At 41.5% G+C, this 21157-nt stretch overlaps 1 protein-coding gene across 5 annotated transcripts in view; it reads left to right on the forward strand.

Annotated features, from left to right (window-relative positions):
- Nucleotides 1-21157, forward strand: part of GABRA5 (gamma-aminobutyric acid type A receptor subunit alpha5) — a 57337-nt gene that overhangs the window by 23711 nt on the left and 12469 nt on the right. For all 5 annotated transcript variants that reach the window (XM_084505599.1, XM_084505598.1, XM_084505601.1 and 2 more), the window contains one exon: nt 4429-4511. In XM_084505599.1, coding sequence (XP_084361725.1) covers nt 4429-4511 — 83 coding nt within the window. The remainder of the gene's footprint in view (nt 1-4428; nt 4512-21157) is intronic.

A 21157-nucleotide genomic window follows, 5' to 3' on the forward strand; every position in this document is an offset into this window, starting at 1 on the left:
TCTTAGAAGGGTATTCATTATATGCATCTGAAGTGTACTTTGTTGAAACAGAACATCGGTGATCATTTTATGTTCTTAAAGTAAAGGCAACACATAATATAGGCTTGATGAAAGTTTCATTTACAATTATGAATAATATGTGAAATAATTTGTAGACAACTTTTTTTTTTTTTCTCAGGTAATAAAGGTATGCTATAGGGTTTTGCTGGATGATTACCTTTTGAATAGCAGTGTAAGTATTTGGAGCATTATGAAAGTGAAATTTTGTAGTTAATAATAAATCAGCAGCTGTAACCAGGGTTTCTTACATATTTTGGGTGAATACCAGGCCCATTGATGTCAGGGAGAATTTTACCTTTAACTTCAGTAAAATCAGGGTTTCATCCTCCCATTGTAATGGACCTTTAACAGCTACTTATAATCTTGTCAAAAACTCTGTTTGAGTGAAACTAATCCCATAGAGCTTTTATTAAGACAGAATGATAGTGGAGGAGGGAAGCTTTTAAATGCTTCTGTTTGAAAGGACTGCAGTTTGAACAGTGCTGATACTGTGACAGAAAAACCCTGGTTTTGAGATTGCCTCTAGCTCAGGTAACTGCACAGTAAGGTCACTCTGCAGTGACCATGTCAAAAGGATTATACAAAGGCTGTTTTATATTTGCATGTCAAGATTTCCTTTCTCTTCCTGCAATAGCTGCAAACTGGGAGTAGCTGTGTTGTAATCAGCTGTGTAAGATGGGATATGCAAAATGTACGTAACCTGTGACGCAATGCTAAAAGAAGTGTGCAAATATCACCCCAGCTGATATTTGAAGGAGCAGACCCGGACACCAGTTTCTTTGTGATTCTTGGAGCTATTATCTGAATTTGTACTTTGTACTCTGCACCTAAGAGCAAATCTTTATGCAGTGACCCGCGCTTCCAGCCCTGAGACCATGACAGATGGCTGCTGTGCAGCTTCTTTTTTCCTGCATGCAGTTGAAAATCTAGTCTCTTTGAACCAGAAGTCAATTTTGGCCACAGTCAAACAGTGGGGCTGTTTTTCAGGTCCTCACACTTCAATGAAAAATGACTATCATTGGGCGTAGAGTGCTGTGCAAAAATTTACGGTGGTGACATTTACGCAATATATCAGAATGCATAGTCAAGGTTTCTGTTGTGTTCCCCTTTACAAGACCCTGCACCAGCATCAAGCAGTGCACACTGTGTAAGAGGTAACCAGGGGAGTGTTCACCAAGCATTTTAAAAGTACATAAGAGATTCAGCTGTGTGCTCCTAGGATTAGCATATAACAGGCATAGCCAGCTCTTTTGCTCAAGATGGCCAGATTAGGAGTGGTCCTAGGTTGGAGTCATGGGAAAGGGAAAGAAACATGCAGATATCAGAGAGAACCAGTGAAAGGAACTTCTTTCAAAGAATCCATGCAACAAAAGGGAAGGCTGTAACCAAGTGCATTTGCAGCTGCTAAACTCGTTTCTCCTTACACCTGGGCTAGACCCAGGAGATAGTACCAGGTGTCATCCTAACGAATGTGCTGCCTTTGGTGGGTTGGGGACTTCAGAGAGGGCAGAAGAGTAGCCCTGGTACCTGAGATATATTGCAGCTTCTGAGACAAGTTCTGGCAGTACAGTTCCTTAAAGCTGTAGTTGATACCCTTTCATTTAATATAGGCAGATATATACATATATATGTATATATATAATTTTTTTTTGGGGGGGTGGGGGCAGAGGTAATTGAATTCCACTAGGTCACATTCTCTTTGCACCTCACCTTCACTTCTCCACAATTACAGTTCAGGAATGTCAACAGCCTTCCTCATTACACATAAGACTATTTTTTTTTTCCCAGAGATTCAGGCAGCAAGTTGTAATTCCTAAGACATTCAGATGAAACAGAAGGTCTTATTCATGATTCTGAATTGAATCTTCCTTCACTTAGCTTCATGATTCCACAGATGCTCTGTTGGTAAGATGGATATAGGGATCCTTTCCTTTGATGTTTGAAGATGGGAAGTACTGTAAGTGTTATGAAGCTGCAGCCTTGAGGTGTTCAAGGTCAGGCTGTATGGGGCTTTGAGCAACCTGGTCTAGTGGGAGGTGTCCCTGCCCCTGGTAGGGGGGGGTTGGAACTGGGCAATCTTTAAAGTCCCTTCCAACCCAAACCATTCTGTGGTTCTATGAAACAACTTACTATAACCATTGGTAGACGAAGAGAGAGGAGGTGTACTGCAGTAAAACATGTCAGCTTTATCTTAGAGCAAGGTTTCTGAACTTATCAAGGAAATTAAATTTGCAATACTTAATACAGAAGATATATCAATGCATAGGAAGGGTTGCAGGCTGCCTTTCAGGTACCAGTTAGATTAATTTTTATGAAAAGCATGCAGGTTCTGGACAGGATGCTGCTAGCACCAGATTGTTAAATTCATCCATGTTGCACTCTCAGTGACTGGCTTTGCTCGCTCTGGTGCCCAAGGGCAGTCTCCTCTGCAGACAACTCCATATTTTAGTGATTTTGAAATTTCTTTTATAAAAATAAATTCCAAGAGCAGGTTTGCCTAAGGGCAGGTATCTCAGGCCTCAGTTACTTCTTTTCTATATTGTAGGCTTCCTGTCTGTTCTTACAAAATGATACATTATCTCTGTTCTGAGCTGGACATTTTTTGCTTTATATGGTTTATTATCTTTATATCTTCTATTACTGTTTGCAGTTTGCCTTTTTCCTTCCCTGTTTCCCAGATCATCCTCATAATATGATCCCTAGCCAACGATACTATTACATTTCTGTGTGCTTATTTTTGTCATTTCCAGCTGCTGGTAAAGCTCCAGAATTTCTGTGTGTTGGCAGTGAGTGGAGCTGTTTCCCCCAATTTATTGTCCATGTAGCCTGAGTGCCCCAGTAAGGCATCATTGTGTTGTATTGAATTGGACTGTCTAAGCGCTGTGCCATCTGTACACAGACAGATTGTCACACTTTATGGTCCTTTTGGATAGGAGTTCTCATAGCAAGAGTACTCGCTTTGGTGTGGTAGCACTGAGGGCATATAGCTAGGCAGTCTGGCTACATGGCTCTACTGTGATATGAAAGGGTACTTCTATGTGCTGGTAGTAGGATGTTGTGGATTTCTTTGCAGAGATTTGTTCCATGGGGAAGCAGCTTGGTAAGGAACCAGGGCTCCCCTCCAACAGAGCCCTGCATTACCCCAGCACAAGGCAGTCCTTGGTGCTTTGTCTCTGCTCTGTCACCTCTGAGATGGGATAGCTGCATTATGTGAGAAAGGCATATGGGTATTCATAATGTAAAATGAGATTTGTGTCTTCACCATCCCAAGCAAACCATTTGTACCAAGCAAATATCAAAATGGCCTAATTAAAAATAGATTTTCATTGTGCTATATGCTGCATACACCTAGTGAACTCAGCTTTGGCTCTGTTGATATATTTGGTATAGGTATAACTGATATATTGCAGTGCTCAGAAATGTACCTCAGACTTTTATTTGCATTCAGCTCGATCTGCGTATCAAGCAGAACATCCATGGGATGTGTCTGCTTTTTCTAAGGGTTTTTCCTCTTCTTCCCATATGTCTACTATAGCTCAAGAGTTCCCACATAGTGGCAGGGCTGTCCCAGTCGTGTTTTCCTGACAGTACTTCACAGGATGTTGAACCGAAGTGGATTGCCCCCATACCACATGACTTGCACAGAAACTAACTCCAGTACTATATGCTTAGCTTGGTGGGAGTATCCAGAATATCCATTTCACTATGGTAATACACAGCAGTAAGCACATAGCCAGGCAGAATTTTTTTCACTTAGAAAACAAACAAACAAACAGAAAAAGTATTTGGAGATTGGAGATGATGTTACAGTCTGTCATACAAATGTAGTTATGCTTATTTTATGTACAGCAGTTTTCATTTGTTCAAAAGTGCTTTGCAGAAGGCAGGCAATATTTCCCCTTTTGTATGAGGAGAATTTGGGGTAAAGGAAGGTGAACTAAATTACTAGGCCCTTTTCAATGGCTCTGATAGGAAAAGTCAGTGCTTCTTTGTGTCTGTACCAGTGCTTTACTCAGCAGTCAGACTCCTGGTTTGGTGGTAGTACCTACACAAAGCAGATAAGAATGAGGTCTGTGGCAGAAGCTCCAGCACAGGAGCTCCTGCACGTACAAATAAGAAAGGGTGATCTTACTGAAACGGCCTGCATAAATAAAAACCAGTCCGTGTGGCTGAGCAGCACCAGATAAGGCCCACAAGCACCATTCTCTGCCTGGTTTATCTCCTGTTCAGGTTAGCAGGGGGCTGCTGTGCTTTCAGCAGGAACCAGGAGCCATCAGGAAAAGCTTGCTTGTGTCAGCACTCACACGTAAAGGGCCTAGAGGGAAGGAGCCGATGAAAAATGACAGGTTTTCTTTTCCTTCCTCACAGATTGACCATCTCTGCCGAGTGTCCCATGCAGCTTGAAGATTTCCCCATGGATGCACATGCTTGCCCATTAAAATTTGGAAGCTGTAAGTTCTTTTCTCAAATAAGATACAGAAAAATCCCTTGCTACCTGGCTTTTCATGTTTGGCGGTGTCTTGTATGAGTCTTTTGCCCTTCCTTCACCCTCCCCTTTTAAGACTGCTCCTTGGCACCCCCAGTCTGCCACCCCCACTGCTTCTCACTGCTCGCTTGCCATCAGTGTGCTTCATTTGTCACTGCTGCTGTTCAGCTCATGCTGGTGTGCTTCCTGGTAAACTGCGAGTTGATGTACCCATACCACATTCAGTGGCTGGCGTGAGATGTAGTAGTAGATGCAGACAACTAAGTGATGGCTGTAGTTTTTGTGTAGATTGATTGTGCCGTTACGGTGTTTACATGAATCAGACCGCAGTGCAATATGTACGTTGCATGTATTAAAAGAGAACAAGAACATTAAAAGAAGAAATATCTCTCCATTTGGCTTTAATAAATCCAGACCTGTATCTTGTTACATGATTTTGTATATACCTCTATATATGCACACATTATTCTAAACTGTATGCTGAATGATGATTTTCCCTCAATTCCAAGCCTCTAATCTACCATACTGGTGCCTTGCCAGAAGCTTACTTTAAAAATAACCTCAGGGGATCAGATGGTTATATTTAAATACAAAGCTCTTAATTAAAGTACAGATGAGGCTACTACAGTAGGCATTTTTTATTTCAGTAATCAAATCAGAGGTTCCAGGTGCAATCAGTGTCTCTAAAGACTTTTGAAAATTACCAGACAAGGCATTTTGCTTGTCCCTGAAGCTACCTAGCTTCAGCATTTTTCAATGTTTTTTTCAGTCATATCAATTTAGAGTCACTAATCCTACCAAGATTAAGCTTTGCCTTTATCTTCTATATCTGCACTGGTTTCATACTGGCTATGCATTGTCTTCTTGTGATCATAATAAGAAGTAAAAACACTGTTTACAGTAATGATTACCAAATTACCAAACTTAAGATGAACTGATTTCCCTTCCATCTTGCAATCCAGTTTTGTCTGAACAGCCACCAATATTTTGCAAGGTCACTGCAAGTTCAAGTGTGTCTGTTTACCTCGGCAACTTTAACTTATCTCAAGATCCAGAGACCTCATACTCCTTTACATCCAACTTAAAAAAAATTATAGGCAAACCACGCATTTCGTTCCCAACTTAAACATGGAAAAGCAATGCACAGGAAAGTGTGATTATTTGTATGTAGGGTTAAACAAAGTCTACTGGAAAAAAAAATGAGAGGAAAAAGAAAGAAAAATAAGATGTCCTTCCTAGTATTACATGTTCTTTACTGTACTGGTAATTTTATCCCACAGGAAAAACACTGAAAAGTCTTATTTTAGGCATGTGAAAGCTGAATACGGTTTCAATTCATGCTATGTGCTACACTCAGTAGACAATTGCAGAGTAAATTTTATAAGCTACTTCAGGTTATCTTTAACTTCTTCCACAGTTTCTGGCATGGAGCCGTTTGGCCCGTGCTAGTCCATACTGGTGGTCTCAGCAGTAAGCAAATACATAGCGACAAGCTATCATCAATCTTTCAGCTTTGGGAATATCTGTATTATTGATCTGACAGCTCATTAGTACTTTATTGTAATGTAATGTGCAGATATTTGCACAAGTAGCAGCCAACAAGTCAGAGTTTATTGAATTAGCCCAGCTGTATTTTAGGAGAGCACAGTATTTATTCCCTATTTCCAGCAATGCAGGTTTGCATTAAGCCATCTTCAAGCTTTCAGCAAGACAAACACAGAGGAGTTTGTTATACACAAGCACATGCACTTTCTGCTTAAGCTTTCCTCCCCGTCTTTCCCCAAAGGGTTTCTTTTTAATGGTGTACTTTCCAAGAAGGATTTTGAAAAGCCTCAAGGACTAGCATCAAAGCAAATGTTAAACATATTATCAGTAGAGCCGAGAGGGTGGAGAAAAGACGAATGCTATCGGGTCAGTGGGTGGGGAGCACGGGACAGCAGAACAAAGCAGCCAGCGCAGGGCAGATGCACAAGAGAAAGGATTCCAGGAAGCATCGGTGTGTCATCACAGATGGCAGCAGGTTATTAGTTTTCTGGCTGTGCTTGCTATAATTCAGCAGGCAAAAGGGAAAAAACTCTGACATTTCTTTCAATATTAAAGAGAACGAGTGTTAATCTTGCTCACAGATATAAAGGTAAATGTTGATTTCTTATGTCCCGTTTGACTGGGTTTTGCTGTATTAGAATATAGGAATTTTTATAGGCTGAGGCAGCATTGTATTTTGCAGAAATAATTCAAAGCAAGGTCACATACAGAAAAAGGTATAAAATTACATGCACACACCCCCAGCCTAGATACCTGCCAGGCAGTTCAAACACCAACTGCAGAAGCAATACCTCTAAATGTCCTATGGCATGTCATGAAATGCTATGCTGGCTAGAGGACAGAAGCTCAAGGACAGCTGCTAATGAACTAACAGAGCAGATTTTAGATGTACAGTTCCCCAGTGCTTGCAGGTGGCCAGCTCACGCCTGCAGCATGGCGAGGGGGTCTACTCCAGGCACTGTGTACACAGAGGTACTTCCTCTCTGGGCTTGTGTCCCTGCTAGCACTAAGGCTACCTGTAGAAATCATCCCACAGGAATGTTATTTAGAGCTACCAGGAAGGTGAGGATGGTACATGGGCACAGCCTCTCAGAGCTAAGCTCTGCAAAGAAGCTTCACTCTGAGTCAGGGGTGCTGGGTTTGGATGGCCAGAGCAGTCTGTGTGCCACATCACAGCAACGTGGCATTTTTCTTCCTAGTTTCTTTCATGGGCAAGTTCAAAACAAAATTCATAGAATCACAAAAAGGTTTGGGTTGGAAGGGACCTTAAAGCCCACCCAGTTCCAACCACCCCATCACGGGGGCAGGGACACCTCCCACCAGACCAGGCTGCCCAAAGCCCCATCCAGCCTGGCTTTGAACACCTCCAGGGATGGGGCATCCACAGCTTCTCTGGGCAACCTGTGCCAGGGCCTCACCACCCTCTGAATGAAGAATTTCCTCTTAAGATCTAATCTAAATCTCTCTTTTAGTTTCAAGCCATTGTTCCTTGTCCTATCACTGCATTCCCCAACAAAGTCCCTCCCCAAACTCCCGTTGGATTTCTAGTACTGACCTGTACTCTAGTAAATTTGTAGGCCAAATAGGATCTGCTGGCACTTCCTGGTGCCAGCCATGTTTTCACAAGCTGGGTCTTAGCTTGAAGAAATTCCTTCTTGCCCTCAAGCTATTTTTGGTGTGGGAGGGAGGAATTAGATAAGACAGCAAGGATGTTAAAGCTAGGAAGCTTTAACGTTTCACCTCTTCCACTGATAGGCCTTAAGAGTACATTAAAAGTATCGTTCAGTGCAGTCTCCAAACGCCCATGTGTCACCGGGAAGGTAAGCATCATTATCGCTAGGGCAGCTAAGGCAGAGAAGTTAATTGACTTTCCGTAAGGTCACACAGCAAATCAATGTCAGAAAAAGGATTAGACTCAACTTCTTTGGTTGGAGAGACAGATGTCTAATCCACTCGACCACAAAGGCCTCTGCCCAGGCAACTGACTTAACTCCTAAATCTCATTTTACTCATGCGTTAATTATATCAGTTTTACCTAGCTTGCAGGGTTGCCCTGAAGATGAATTAGTTAATTGCTATTAGTGAACGTTAACTGGTGCTTTGACGATGTCAAATATTGTAATGTGGACTCTATTTATGGCAACTGCTTTTTGAAGGCGTGGTGTCTGAGTACATACGTTTATCTTGTGTTGTGGAACAAATATATGCATGAATCTGTTGCCCACTAGTCACTCAACTGAAAAAAAAAAAAAAAAATCCTACTATTTTTAGAGTAAGTGGAGATTCTAATGAATATTCTGAAAATAATGAGATCCCCTAGCTCACAAGCAGTGCTGTGGAAAAACAGGCCTGGCTTTTTTTCCTGATGAATTTCATTTGGCCATGTGGATGGAGAAGATTGATTGTTGTAGATCGAATAGAGAGATTGCAGACTGTGAGAAAACAGTGCTAAGTAAAATCTGTAGTATCTGAAGAAAGAATTTAACATAGTTTGTGTACATCTTCCTTTGTAACAGCTCATACTGAGTCATGGTGTCTTCTGTGGTCTTTGATAACAAAAAGTGCACAGGATATTTGTATAGCAGAAGGCATGATCAAATTATTTTGCTCAAAGGTGGCTGGTGAAGTCAGAGTAATGAGTGGGCAAGAGGTTCACCAGCATCCCAGGCATCTTATTGCGGCAGTGAGACAGCTCTAGTAAAGCTCTCACTGTTTACAAACTATCCATGCACCTACAGCTGCTGAGCCATTACTCCAAAAAAGTTTTTTAAGAAAATCCCCCTGGTGGTGAAGTTTCTTCATCATTCTCAGAAATAACTCAGATGGATCTGAGGTGAAGACACCTATAGGGAGTTTCTCAATTTTGTGCTTCCCCCCATTAACACTTGTGAAGCTGTAGAACTGCAGGTGTGGAGGGACAACTTCAAAACAGAATCTGCAAAACAGACTTAAATTCCTTTTTAGTAAAGTGTGATAAAAAAGTCTCAAAATGTGTGGATAAAAGGCTTGTATACAAATAATTAAATAATTAAAACAAACAAACCAAGAACACAGAGATGTTGATTTTAGGAGACTGAAAGAAAAGGGAAATGACTCTTCAGTAGGTTTTCACAGGTTGTTCCCAGGGAGTGTTGGAGCCACAGGCCCAAATGAAGAAGCAGAATTGTTCTATTATTTGCCCTTATTAGCTGGCCAGAAAAGGTTCCTGAGCCTTTTCCTGAAAGCTGAAATAGGCAATAAGGTGTGTTGAAAGCGTTGGTGCCTGCTTTTGGAAATGGCACATGGAGAGAAGCAGGGAGGTTCTCTATGAAATGCTAAGAGTGGCCAAGTTTAAGACTAAGTTGAGATTTAGTGATCTAAAGGAAAAGTTACTTAATATAGACATTTAAAGTTTGGCCTCTATGTGGTTTACATAAGCTTTACATGAAGTCAAGGGAGGTATGCTGCTTGCTCAGGTAAAGTCTTGTACGTTTTCTTAAAGTTTACATTTTCTTAAATTTACATTACACTTCTTACTTAGATACCTACATTGCAGTAGAAACCTGAATGACTAAAATAAGGTAAAGCTAGTTGATTACTAAAATTTCTGACATTTGATACATTTCTCAGCTCCCTCCTCCTATCACATATTCCCACTGGTTACCAACAACCACTTTAGCTGTAATTTGTCTCTGCTAATTTTAAGTTGTTTAAAGACTGGGTCTGTAGACATGCTGGAAGAGATGCTTGTGGTGGTGTCAGGCAATAGCAATCTAAACAATGGCTTGGACCTGCGTTTTAATTTTACTTAAATTTAGGTAGTAAAGCATAGTCATCTAGCCTGAACTAATTTTTCATATATGCCTTAAAATTAGTGGAGAAGGTGGAGACCACTTAACAGTAATTGCTGTTATTTGTCTTTAGATTCCTTGGAATTGTGGACACATGACTAGTCATGGGACTGTGTTGACTGAAACACACTCATAAATTCATAGGGATTCACAAGAGCCACTAGGCTCTACAAGATTTGCCCAAATCTGCTGTGTCTCCTCTCAGTTCTGGGATGTGGAAATGCTCAGCTCCAGAATGAACGGAGTGGTTTGTCTCATACTGAAAGTCTTACATTGATAGTGAAACATCGGAACATGGACAGGATGGGTCTGTGACAATTTTAGATAGACAACTGTATCAGTTTGTTGTTTGGACTCCCTTTATGGCCACTGAAAGGAAGTAAGTACTTTTGTAGTACAGCTCATTAGAACTATTTTTGACTACTGCCTAAGGATGAGATGAATCATATTTTAGAAGTCCCTATTTCTCTGCAATACTAACTCAGAAGTAGATAAGTACATTTTGCCTTGATCAGAGAAACTTAGAAATCTATTTTTCTCTATGTAGCCAGCTCAGGATTAGATACCTCTGTTATACATTGTTCAGAAGAAACAGTTGCTGCTGTAGATCAGTTACGTGTTGCATACATGTATGTTGGCAGCGAGCTGTTGTATTTCCTCTAGGTACTATATTAGTTATTTATGTTGGAAGTCACATTTTTTCAAGGAGTCTTAATGAAGAAGTCAGCAATGCTCTTTTGTATAGAGACAACTTTACTATTTCTGCAAGCATCTTATAGGAGCTTTGCTGTTTCTCCTACACTGAGTGGAGTAGATTATACCAATAATTACTTCTGTGATCTCACAGGTGGTACAGCTTGCCTGTACTCATTTCAAATACACATCTGTAAGAACATAGGTACCTCTTCAGTCCAGCATTTTAAACAGACAGTGCAGTCAGCATCTTCACAAATTTCTTGTGTTCAGTCCCATACAAAATGTGGAGCAATGCAGCCTGGAGCTCCCAAAGGGCAGGAGATTGAAGGAACGTGGTGCTTAAAAGGAAATACTATAATAATTGAGTATTTCAGAAATCTAAGAAGCCTTTCTCAAGAGAAATCTGCTTAGAATTTAAAAAGTGGTCTCCTGAGCCTGGACTGTGTGCATCATGTTTCCACAGGTGTTATTATGGGACTCTGTCCTTGAGCAGAACTTACCAATAAATATGGCCCTAGCTTCTCACTTGTTTGTTAGGTTTCCCAACTAAGTGGTACCTGTTAGCGTGAAAGAAGTGAAAAGGTCCCTTTCTAAAAGCCCCCCAAAATTGTCACATCAATCAGTTTTCCTTCACCTGCATCAATGATACATTCAGGACTTTCCAGAAAAAGTTGGAGAACCTGCTAGTTTCCTCCTAGGAGTTTGTAGTCACTGTCATTAATTAATTTTTCAAAGACTTTATCACGTATACTCAGGTCTGCACCAAGAGAATTTTAAAAATACATTAAAAATGCAACATTTGCTACCATCCCATCCTCTGGGTGCGATTATTTTCCTGTGAAACACTGCCTGGGTTTGGATCAGTCAGTTCCTACTTTTTGTGATCATCTGTTCAGATGCCAGTCACTTTTTCCCCTTAGGTTCATAATAGAGAAGAAAATAAAAGTCAGAATAAATGCCTGAAAAAAGTCTTCCCTGTCCAGCTTGTAGTCAGCACAAAAGCTGGGCTGCAATGGCTATGGGCTCGGCTCCCTCCCAGCCTGGAGGGCCAACATGCAGGCAGGATCATGGTTATGGAAACTGGGTTTTGTATTTGTTAGGAGTGCTTCCCTGGGGCTCAGCCGGCATCTTCTGTAGCTGCTTGAGCAGCCGTGGCTGAAAGCTTGCAAGCCTCCTGCCTGCTGGGCAGCCTCTTCATCGGGAGGTGGCCCACACACAGCAGGTTTTTCAGGAGGAAAAGCTTGACTGGCATGAGCTCAAGAAAACAAAAGTTCAAGCAGGGGGAGGAACTAGTGTGGAGATACTCAACAGCATTTTTTCCCCTCGCCTAAAAGAGGTCTCTATGCTGTAGTGGCAGAACAGTGTGGAGATCCAGGTGCTTTGCTGATGATACAAGCATCAGCATGTATTTCCCACTCTGGAGATTACATCCGACATTTAAAGGCTGCGCAACTGCCTGATTGCAGGAAAGCTGTGATTCAATTTGAGTTGTCAGCAGTGGAAAATAACATGCAGACACTCTCTGCTTCATGGGCTTAAGGCATCTATAGCTTGCAAATGATCCTTGGGTGCAAACCTGTGAAGACGTTACTTGGCCCATAATGCCCCCAAAAGCACAGTGAGGGCTTAAAGTCGCCAGCTGTGGATCACAGGTTTATGCCACCAGTAAATGGGATATTATTTGTAAATGGGACAAATGGGTAAAAACTGCTCCACTGCTTCACACGCCAGGTTTTTAATGGCTGTTGTTTTCTAAGGTGGCTGTTTCTGTGACTTGTAAGCATTTCATAAACGCTTCTGAAATCATTCTCATGATACTGGTGTGAGGCAGGTAGGTCTCCTCTGCCTGCATTTTGCAGGTGAGGATGAAGGAGGCAGAGAGCAATTACAGTCTCTTCTGAGCAAAGATAGAGTGGTTCATTACCTGCTTTTATTGCCTCTGTCGTTATGGGTCCCTAGGTTCAATTAGAGCCTCCCAGTGCTACTGCAGTACATTAATGACTTGCCTACAGCTTTGGGAGAAAGAAAAAAAAAGCTGCAAGACACTGCCGAAACTTTGATTTCAGTTTCCAGTCTGGCAGCTCCTTCCTGACACCTCGGTCTCTTGTCAGCCATCAGTCCTTCCTCCAAATTGCCAGGTCCCGTGTTAGCCTCATCCCCTGTACCAAAAGCCAGGTTAGCCCAAGCTGTGATTTACTGCATGCTGCAGTTTGAGTTCAGCAAGTTTCTTTAAAATAAGTAGTCTTTTCAGGTTGTCTTTGGTGAAGAAATAGAAGGGAAGATGGAAAGCCTGAAGGGCTGTCTTTTTTTTTTTTCCCCATTCCCATACCACGTCCACTGAAAGTCTGCTCACGTCCAGCCTGTGCTACCAGCTAGCCGCTTTGCCGAAAGCATCCCAGTAGTAAATCTGTCAGCAAAGATGAGATCCTTCTCTCCTAAATTTATATTTCTGCAGAGTAAATATATACAGCTGAGCTAACCACTCTCACCCCTCTTATAGTCAGGGGAGAGAAGCAGATATTTTTACACTCAGGTTAATCTCCTCCTAAAGCAGATGACTAAAATAGGTCAGCTGATGGCTGTCAATAAGGAAATGTTTTACTTGTGTACAGGGAAGATGAATAGTTAAGAGCCTTTGGGCCCGGGTCTCTGTGGCCAGAGGGGACAGGTTCCCAAAGAGGGGACGTTTTAGTGCTGTGACGGACACATGCATGCAAAATGGGGCTTTCTCTGACGAGCACCAGCTCCCTTCAGAAAGGCTCCCAGTGGAAAGGGCTTTTATCCACCACAGAGTTCAGCAACTGATGGCCTCGGGCTGTTCTGTGCCCATTAACAAAACACTCCTTTTTTGTTTTCATTATGAAGGGAAATGAAAAAGCCTCAGTGATATGCAAGTGGAAGGTGCAGGGAGGGAGAAAGGAGAGCAAGCGTGTGGTTGCCTTCACATAGCAAACTGGAGCAGTCCCCTTCTCTTAAATACCAGGCTATGCTGTGACCCCACAAAGTAGCCTAGTCCCGGCCTGAAAAAGCTGGAGTCTCTTCCAGAAGGTCACCCTCCAGCTCAGTGTCGGGAGCAGAAATAGAAGCTGTGCTGCTGGGTCTCCGCACCAGCACCCGTTCTCAGGACTGCAGGTGCACCTCATTCTGCACTGCTGCCCTGAAGGGCCCTGGAGCAGACGATGCTCTTCAGAGTTTCAAGTAGCCTTGCGTGCCTGACATTTTCAATCATACTGCAGCATGTGATGGTATACAAAATAGTGATATGTCTGCCAGAGGGCTGGCTTCCAGGATTCAGGAAAACCCAGATAAGTTTGAGCTGAGGCTAGCAGCTGAGGATGGGAACAAGAGGATCTGTTTTCTGACCTTGGGGTTTGGGGAGTTATCCCACTGCTGAGCCTTAAGTGACTGCAACTTGGGCATAAAGAATAAGTTCTGGTGGTTGTAGTCTCTGAGCAGTGTTAAAGTGCTTGAACAATAATATTTCAGCCTACTGCCTCTACCTGTCTATTGATTATACATTCGCACAGTGTTATTAGTGTAGCAGTACTTCTGAGAGTTGTAAATGTCTTCATTAAGAGACCAGTTTCGGAAACAAAGACATATATTTAGTTCTGCAAGTAGTCCCAATCACTCTTGCCTGGTTTCAGGTCCTACTGATGCATAAATCATGATGTTCAGAATGGTTGCTCAGTAGATGTATTGCCTGGGAGTGCCTGGTGCCACTGAAGTGGGTGGGGATGAACTTCCATTAATTATGATAAGGTCATGGTTTCACTCCATAAAGTAAGTTTTGGCCAAAACTACTGTGTTTTTGAAAGCACCCTTTAAATCCTTCTAACATTCACTCAGCATTTCTCAAAGGGAAAGGAAATTTCTCAAAGGAACCCCCAGCGATACTCCTGGAGAGCTGATCTCATTAGCTTTGCTGATATTAAGCAGCAGCTTGCAAAATGAGTGGACCACTGCAATCAAGATTGCTTACAGAGTAAGATACTGTGCAGTGTGAGTAATGTTGTCAGTCACACTTTGGAGGATACTTTTATTTGCTTTGCAAAAAGTAAATTAAATCTCTAGCGTCTTCCTCATGACCATGCTGTTTTATCTAATGAAGCAGTTAATATAGCTGCCTAATATAGTGATTGAAAATTCAAAGTTCATTAAATGTTCCTATGGCACTCAAACTGGCCAACCAATTTGGAACTGCCATATGCCAGGCCTACAAAGACCAGTGTATGGTCAGGGAGGTTCCAGGATATTTCAGATTTTTAAATGTCATCCCAGCACATCCTTCTGCTCGGTTGCTGTATTACTCTTGCAACAGATATTTTTACCAGCCGTAACAGAAAAAAAAAAGAAAACATCAAGGCCAGAATACCAGATTTTGAGCCCTTCCATATGAAAGTTAGTTGTGCAGCCATCATTGCATATGTTAGAGAATCCATTCTTGGATTAGTTCTAGATCAAGACAACTGAGACTAAATCCCAAAATAAAGGAGGATGTTGTGTTATAAATATTGACTGCAGTGAAAGGAAGAAATGGGAAGGGGGATTGAAAAGAATGAGCAAAAAAGGGAAGACATCACCTTCTCCCTGAAGTCAGCTCTCAGATGAGAGCAGGTACTTTGGGAAGATGACCTTATGCCTCAGAGCGTGTGGACATGAAATAACCCAGCAGCAGCCCCTGTTTAGTCACCCCTTTCAGTCTGCCCATGGCGTGGGTGGCACAGGTTATTTGTCTAAATGTGCCCATCTGTTGCCCTTTTGATGTGGTCCAGGGTATCCCACAGGAAAAACTTTCCCTGTTTGCTGTTCTCTTTCTCTGAGCAGAGCCTGGGGATCCCAGCTCTGGTTGGTATGCCATGCATGAGGTACCTACATTGTCAGATTTCACAGCAAGGAGTCAGTTTGCAGTTGCAGTCCCTGTGCCTGGGGAATATATGCACTGCTCTGATGGCTCCTCATTGCCGTGTGGGCATACAGGATGGAGCAGCGAATCACCAACAGTCCTGGTGGTGACACTGCCTGCATGAGGGCAAATATGCACACCTCTCTGAGGGGCAGTGCCCCGGTTGCCAAATTAGGCCTCCACAGTGATCCTTGAGAGAAACTCTGCATTACTCTGCACAGCTTCTACCTCAGGGCTATTCTTAGTTGGTGTAATAGCATCCTGGGAGGGTACTGTGGCTGGGTGAATTATCAGTGCAACTGTTCATTAGTATTTGTGTTGCGTTCATCATTGGTATGACTGTGATTTAGTGTACCAGCTTGCAAATAGCTAATTTATTGTATTAAAGCAGTCAGAAGCCTTGCCTATGCTAACCATGAATCACACCTCCAGAATTACGAAGCTTCTTTCAGGCAAAATCACAAGGCTTTTTTCTTCCTTTGCTTTATGTTTTTAAGCTCTAAGTAGGGTCACATTTAGAGTTTTCCCCCATGAACTGGAATTTCTAAAATTAAGTAGGACCTTCCACCTATCACTTGCTTTGAAAAGCTGAAGGAACATCATAAAACTCTGTGTCTCAAAACAAATTTCGCAGGCATCTTCAGTTCTGTATTTCACACCACCTTGTGGGTGCAGTCGGTGTTTCCGTTTAATTTCCAAGCCGTAGACACTTCTATCACATTCCTATTCCCACCTTTTCCTAAGGTGACTTATAAATTACATTCTGAAACAGAGTCATTTCGATCTAACTTAGGGCTTTATTTTTTTAGTAATGATCAGTACAGTATATTAGTGTTGCTTAGTAATGAAGTCTCTTGAGACCTGTCTAGCACATTTTTTAAAGCATCCTATTCCATTCCCTGTGGAATGTGAAAAAAAAAAAAAAAAAAAAAAAAAAAGATTGAATAAAACTTTGTATTGGGAAAACATCTAAAATACTGCTGATATTATCAAGATATATTTTTATTGTAAATTCTGGAAGGACAGAAACAATGATCATTTTTGTAAGGCTGAAATTCCTGCTGACTATTTCACAGTCAATGGTGTCCTATTATCTTTTCTAATCAGTTTCATAGAAGAGTTGCTTTAATCCATGACGATGATTTCCTCCTTGTCGGTTCTCTTTTGTCCTATCTAGATAATATTATGCCATTCCAAGTATATTTCCTTCTGAGTTTTTAATTTCTACTTACATTTGGGGCTCTATGTCCCATTCTGAGCTCCCCAGTACAAGAAAGGTATAGCCTTTGTGGAACATATCAGGTGCAGGACCACAAATAAAATTTAAAGGCTGGAGCATCTTTCATATGGTGAGAGGCTGAGAAAGCTGGGACTGTTTAGCACTGAGAAGAGAAAGTTCAAGGGGATTTATTCCATCTGTATAAATATGTCATGGGAGGGAATAAAAAGGGGAGAGACAGGCTCTTCTCCGTGGTGCCCAGTGAAGGGACAAGAGATGATGGGCACAAATTTAAAAGCATGAAATTATATTAGAACACAAGAAAACATTTTCACTTTGAGGGTGGTCAAACAGTGGAATAGGTTGCCTAGAGAGGTTGTGGAGACATCCTCGGAGACAGTCAACAGCTGTGTGGACGTGTTTCTGGACAACTGGCTCTAGGTGTCCCTGCTTGAGCAGGGGTTTGGATTGGATGATTTCAGTATATTCCTTCCAGCCCCAACCACTCTGTGATTCTAAGTGATTCTCATTTACGTTATGCTTCTTGTCCATGGCATGTATTCAAAGTCATTCATGCTGTTTATCAAGATGCTGTAAGCTCATGCCAGTTTAAATGGTCGGTTTTAATTCCGATGATTTCAGGTCCCTTAAGTAATTTCTGTGACCCTCAAACTCCCACAAGAACAGCAGAATCCAGCATCACACTATGGAAAAGTCTTGATTTATGCTCTTAGTCATTGAATAGGTGAATACATTTCTCTTAGAATTTAAATCACTGTTTTACTTTAATAACTTACTTTTATAAAAAGCTATTTCCCCCTAGACCTAGTCCATGCATATTTAGAACCGTTTGTTATTTTTATACTTAAATTTACATTTTTACTCAATCACTTCTTCTTCCTATAGAGTGATCTCATTTGTACACTGATTCATTCTCATCAACTCAATTTAATGGGAAATTCCAATTACAGAACTCGAATCTAGCCTCAGCTGTATAGACGCAAACATTGACAGTGCTGTGTAATAAGGTAAAAAGTATTCAAGCACCAACGAGGAGAAACCCAGCCTGAATTTTGGAATTCAAGCTGCTACCTTATGGCTTCTTAGCAGCACTGTTTTACTGCCTGCAGAAATCTGCAAGATTGTAAATCTGGATCTCTATTGAGTTATCTAACGGTCTCTTTTAAGTGAGTCAAATACATAGACAGAGAGATGGACGTAGATATTTGTTTGAATATTGCTATTATAACTAGAGTTTCTAAAAACAATTTATGCACAGCTTTCACAATCAACAGACTTCAACAGGGGTTAGCAGTGCTTCCAAAATCAGGCAGTCTGACAATCCTGAGGCATGTAATAAATATGATAGTAAAAGCTAAGAATGTAGCTGCACAGTTGTAATGAGTAAAATAGAAAACAAGCTGAGTCAAATTTCTACAGTTATCTCTTTAGGTATCTCTAAGTAGTGTATTTCTAAAAGAAAAAAATCCAGTCACGGACTGTGGCTAGGCAGTTTATTTAATTGTAGCATGCAATTGTAGATTTTTTTGTGGGTGATTATAGCTTAAAAAATTCAGTCCTAGAAATCTATCTGGGTCCCACAGACCTAAAGTTTGGACTCAGTCATACATATTTGGTTTGTTTGACTTAAGGAGCTAAGATTTTTTTTTTTAATTATTGTTATTTTTTTATTATTTTTTTTCCTGGAGTTTATTTAAATGTAGAAGAGAAAGAAAGGGGAGAAGGGAAAATGTGTGTCAGTAGCCACAGGTGGAGCTAGCTCCTATGGTGGGGGCAGTGGCAGAAGAAGGCTTCCTGCTGATGGACTGCTCACTGGGAGAGTGCTGCATGACTCACACTGTTTCATTCACTGGAGAGGGCAGCTGAAGATCTAATTTCTGTCCTTTTAAAATCCTTACTGTAAGGCTTTCCAAAACTGAAGTAGAAACACCTTGAAAGAGGCCAACAAGTCAATGCAGACAGTTGTCCCAGTGTGTCTTTTCCTGCTCAGGTACAACTGTCCAAGGGAAAACAGGGCACCCTGCAAGGGGTGAATGAATGGCAAGGTTCCTCTAGGTCTTACCAACTGGCTGTTTTGCTCTGTTAGACCCTGTCTTAATGTATTTCCTCCCATTTACTGTGGTTGCTTGCATGCCCTTTGTTCACTGGTGTAAGAAGGGCCATTTCATGCTCACCTTGCCAGATATATGAGAGTAGGAAGATAGTGGTGAGGCTGGAAAAACAACAAAGGAGTTCTTTATGGGTTTTATATTCACTGCGGTGTATGTTGGATGTTGGAATGTAGAAAAATGGATCCACTCATTAATAAACAGATAAGAGAAGAAATGACTTTATTTCATCATTTTGGTAGGTGATAAGTCTGCAGTCATTTATCAAATGCCCACTAGAAATATATCTGTTGTCATTTTCTTTCTTCTAATAACATCATACCTCTCTGTATTTTCAGCCGTTCATCTCAACTGCTACCTTTTTTTCTTGCTTTTTGAAAGAGTGAGTGTAGAAGAGAAAGAATAATTGAATGAGGCTTCCCCCTTTCTTTGGCAAGCTAGCAAAATGATTGTAAAGAACACCAAATTAATTATTTAGATTCAGAATAGCAGAAGCCTACTTGCTTAAATTAGAATGAAAGCCAAGCAGTCTCAGTTGTATTTTCAGTGGCTTTGAATTTGGGCTTTCTTTTACAGCAACACCAGCAGTGTTCTTCTAGCTTGCTAACCTAAAGCATTTACTACATTTTCCTGTTAATCTCTGGGAGATTCCTTGCTCAGTGTGCACACCGTGTGGAGGAGGTGAGGGCCTCATTCCCTGATCAGCAGTAAGCCTTTCCCATAACTCTAGAAAGCAGGAGCTGAAGTTCTTCAGTCCTTCAGTGAGCAAGGCAGACTAGAAACCTTCTGGGAGCTTTACTGAAATAGAGGGAGGTTTTTACACAGTTTGGTATGACAGTGAATAATACCATCTCTCCATTAGCAGCTGCTCTATCCCGATAGCAAAATAACATTATTCTAGACTACTCCCACACTTTCAGCTTTCAATATGACTGTGCCTAATTATACTGCATGGGTTATCGGGAGTGGAGCTGGAGCTTTTGGTAGTCAAGCTCAGGATAACTGGAGTCTGAGGCTTCTGGGAAGGTGTAGCAGAAGGTTTGAGGCAGGAAGACACACATGTAGTACAATTACGCAGGCACCAACAGGTTTATCTAGATGACCAGAAAAAAAACATGGTCGATGGTTCTGCTGCCACACCAAGGTTTGTGGGGTAGCCCATTCCTGTCAGAGCTGTACATTTCTCTCAAGGGTGCTTAGGGACTGAGGGGGTGGCTGCATCTTTTTACATTCACATTCCTGTTTTGACATTTTCTCAATTCTTCTCTTTCTTACAAGGAATTTTAGATTCTCATAGCCTTCCCAGAGTGAGGCATTAAGCAAAAAAATCCTTTATTACAGCCTTTTAAAACACAGGCCTTGTTTTCTTACAGTTGCATGGAAGATAGAGGTCATATCCACGATCCTGTGCAACAGGTTATCCATAGACTGGGGTATATTTATCCTATTCCTAATGTGACAGACTTCTTTGGAGGCAGGGAAGTCACTGCTGAATGCATCCATTTGGGGTGGGCTCCATAAGGATATGTGCAACCCTTATCTTGTCAAGCCCTATCAATAGCCACCCTTCTGCTCCTGCACAAGAAGCTCTTGCAGTCCCATTGTGGTTACTTTGAAGTCAGAGCAGAAGCAAGCAAAGGAGACTGTACTGCAGAGAGAAGAAAATTCCTGTAAAATTCCTCATTGCCTGTGAGATCTGGTGTGTCTGGGTGCAGTTTGGCACCTCCCAGCCTCTGTTTGAATTACAGATATTATTTTTTTTACTTGAGAATGTGCTGGGATGCTCCAGGATAAGAGCCCCCAAGCTTGCACAGGTGCATGTGTTTAACTACCCAATAAAGGCTGCAATTCAAAGCAGAGACACTGGCTTAGTTTAGGACCATCAAGGGTGGGTAGAGCTAAGAAATAATACATCTGAATACCTTTCAAACCTTATTGGCCTGTGTCCCATTGTGGTCTCAATTTCAGTGGAATTTGGTTACAGTGCTTTCAACAGAAAAGTGTCCTACACAAATCCAACATTCACTGGGGCTATCAGCATATGAACAACATATACCAGATATACCATAACAAACCATTTTAGAAAGAGGGTTTTCTGCAGCATCTTTTTAAACCAATCCATCTCCTCCTACTTTTCTCCAGATCTAGCTTTGGAATTACTTAAAAATGCTATAAACTTGTAATCATCTCTGAGATGAGGAGAGCATCTCTTCTCTTAAGGGAAAGGTGAAATTCCACCATTTTTTGTGATGCAAATATTTTGCAGTAGGGAAGAAATTCCTTCGT

Source organism: Aythya ferina (genome assembly GCF_964211825.1).
Source record: "Aythya ferina genome assembly, chromosome: 1".
Classification (NCBI taxonomy): Eukaryota; Metazoa; Chordata; class Aves; order Anseriformes; family Anatidae; genus Aythya; species Aythya ferina.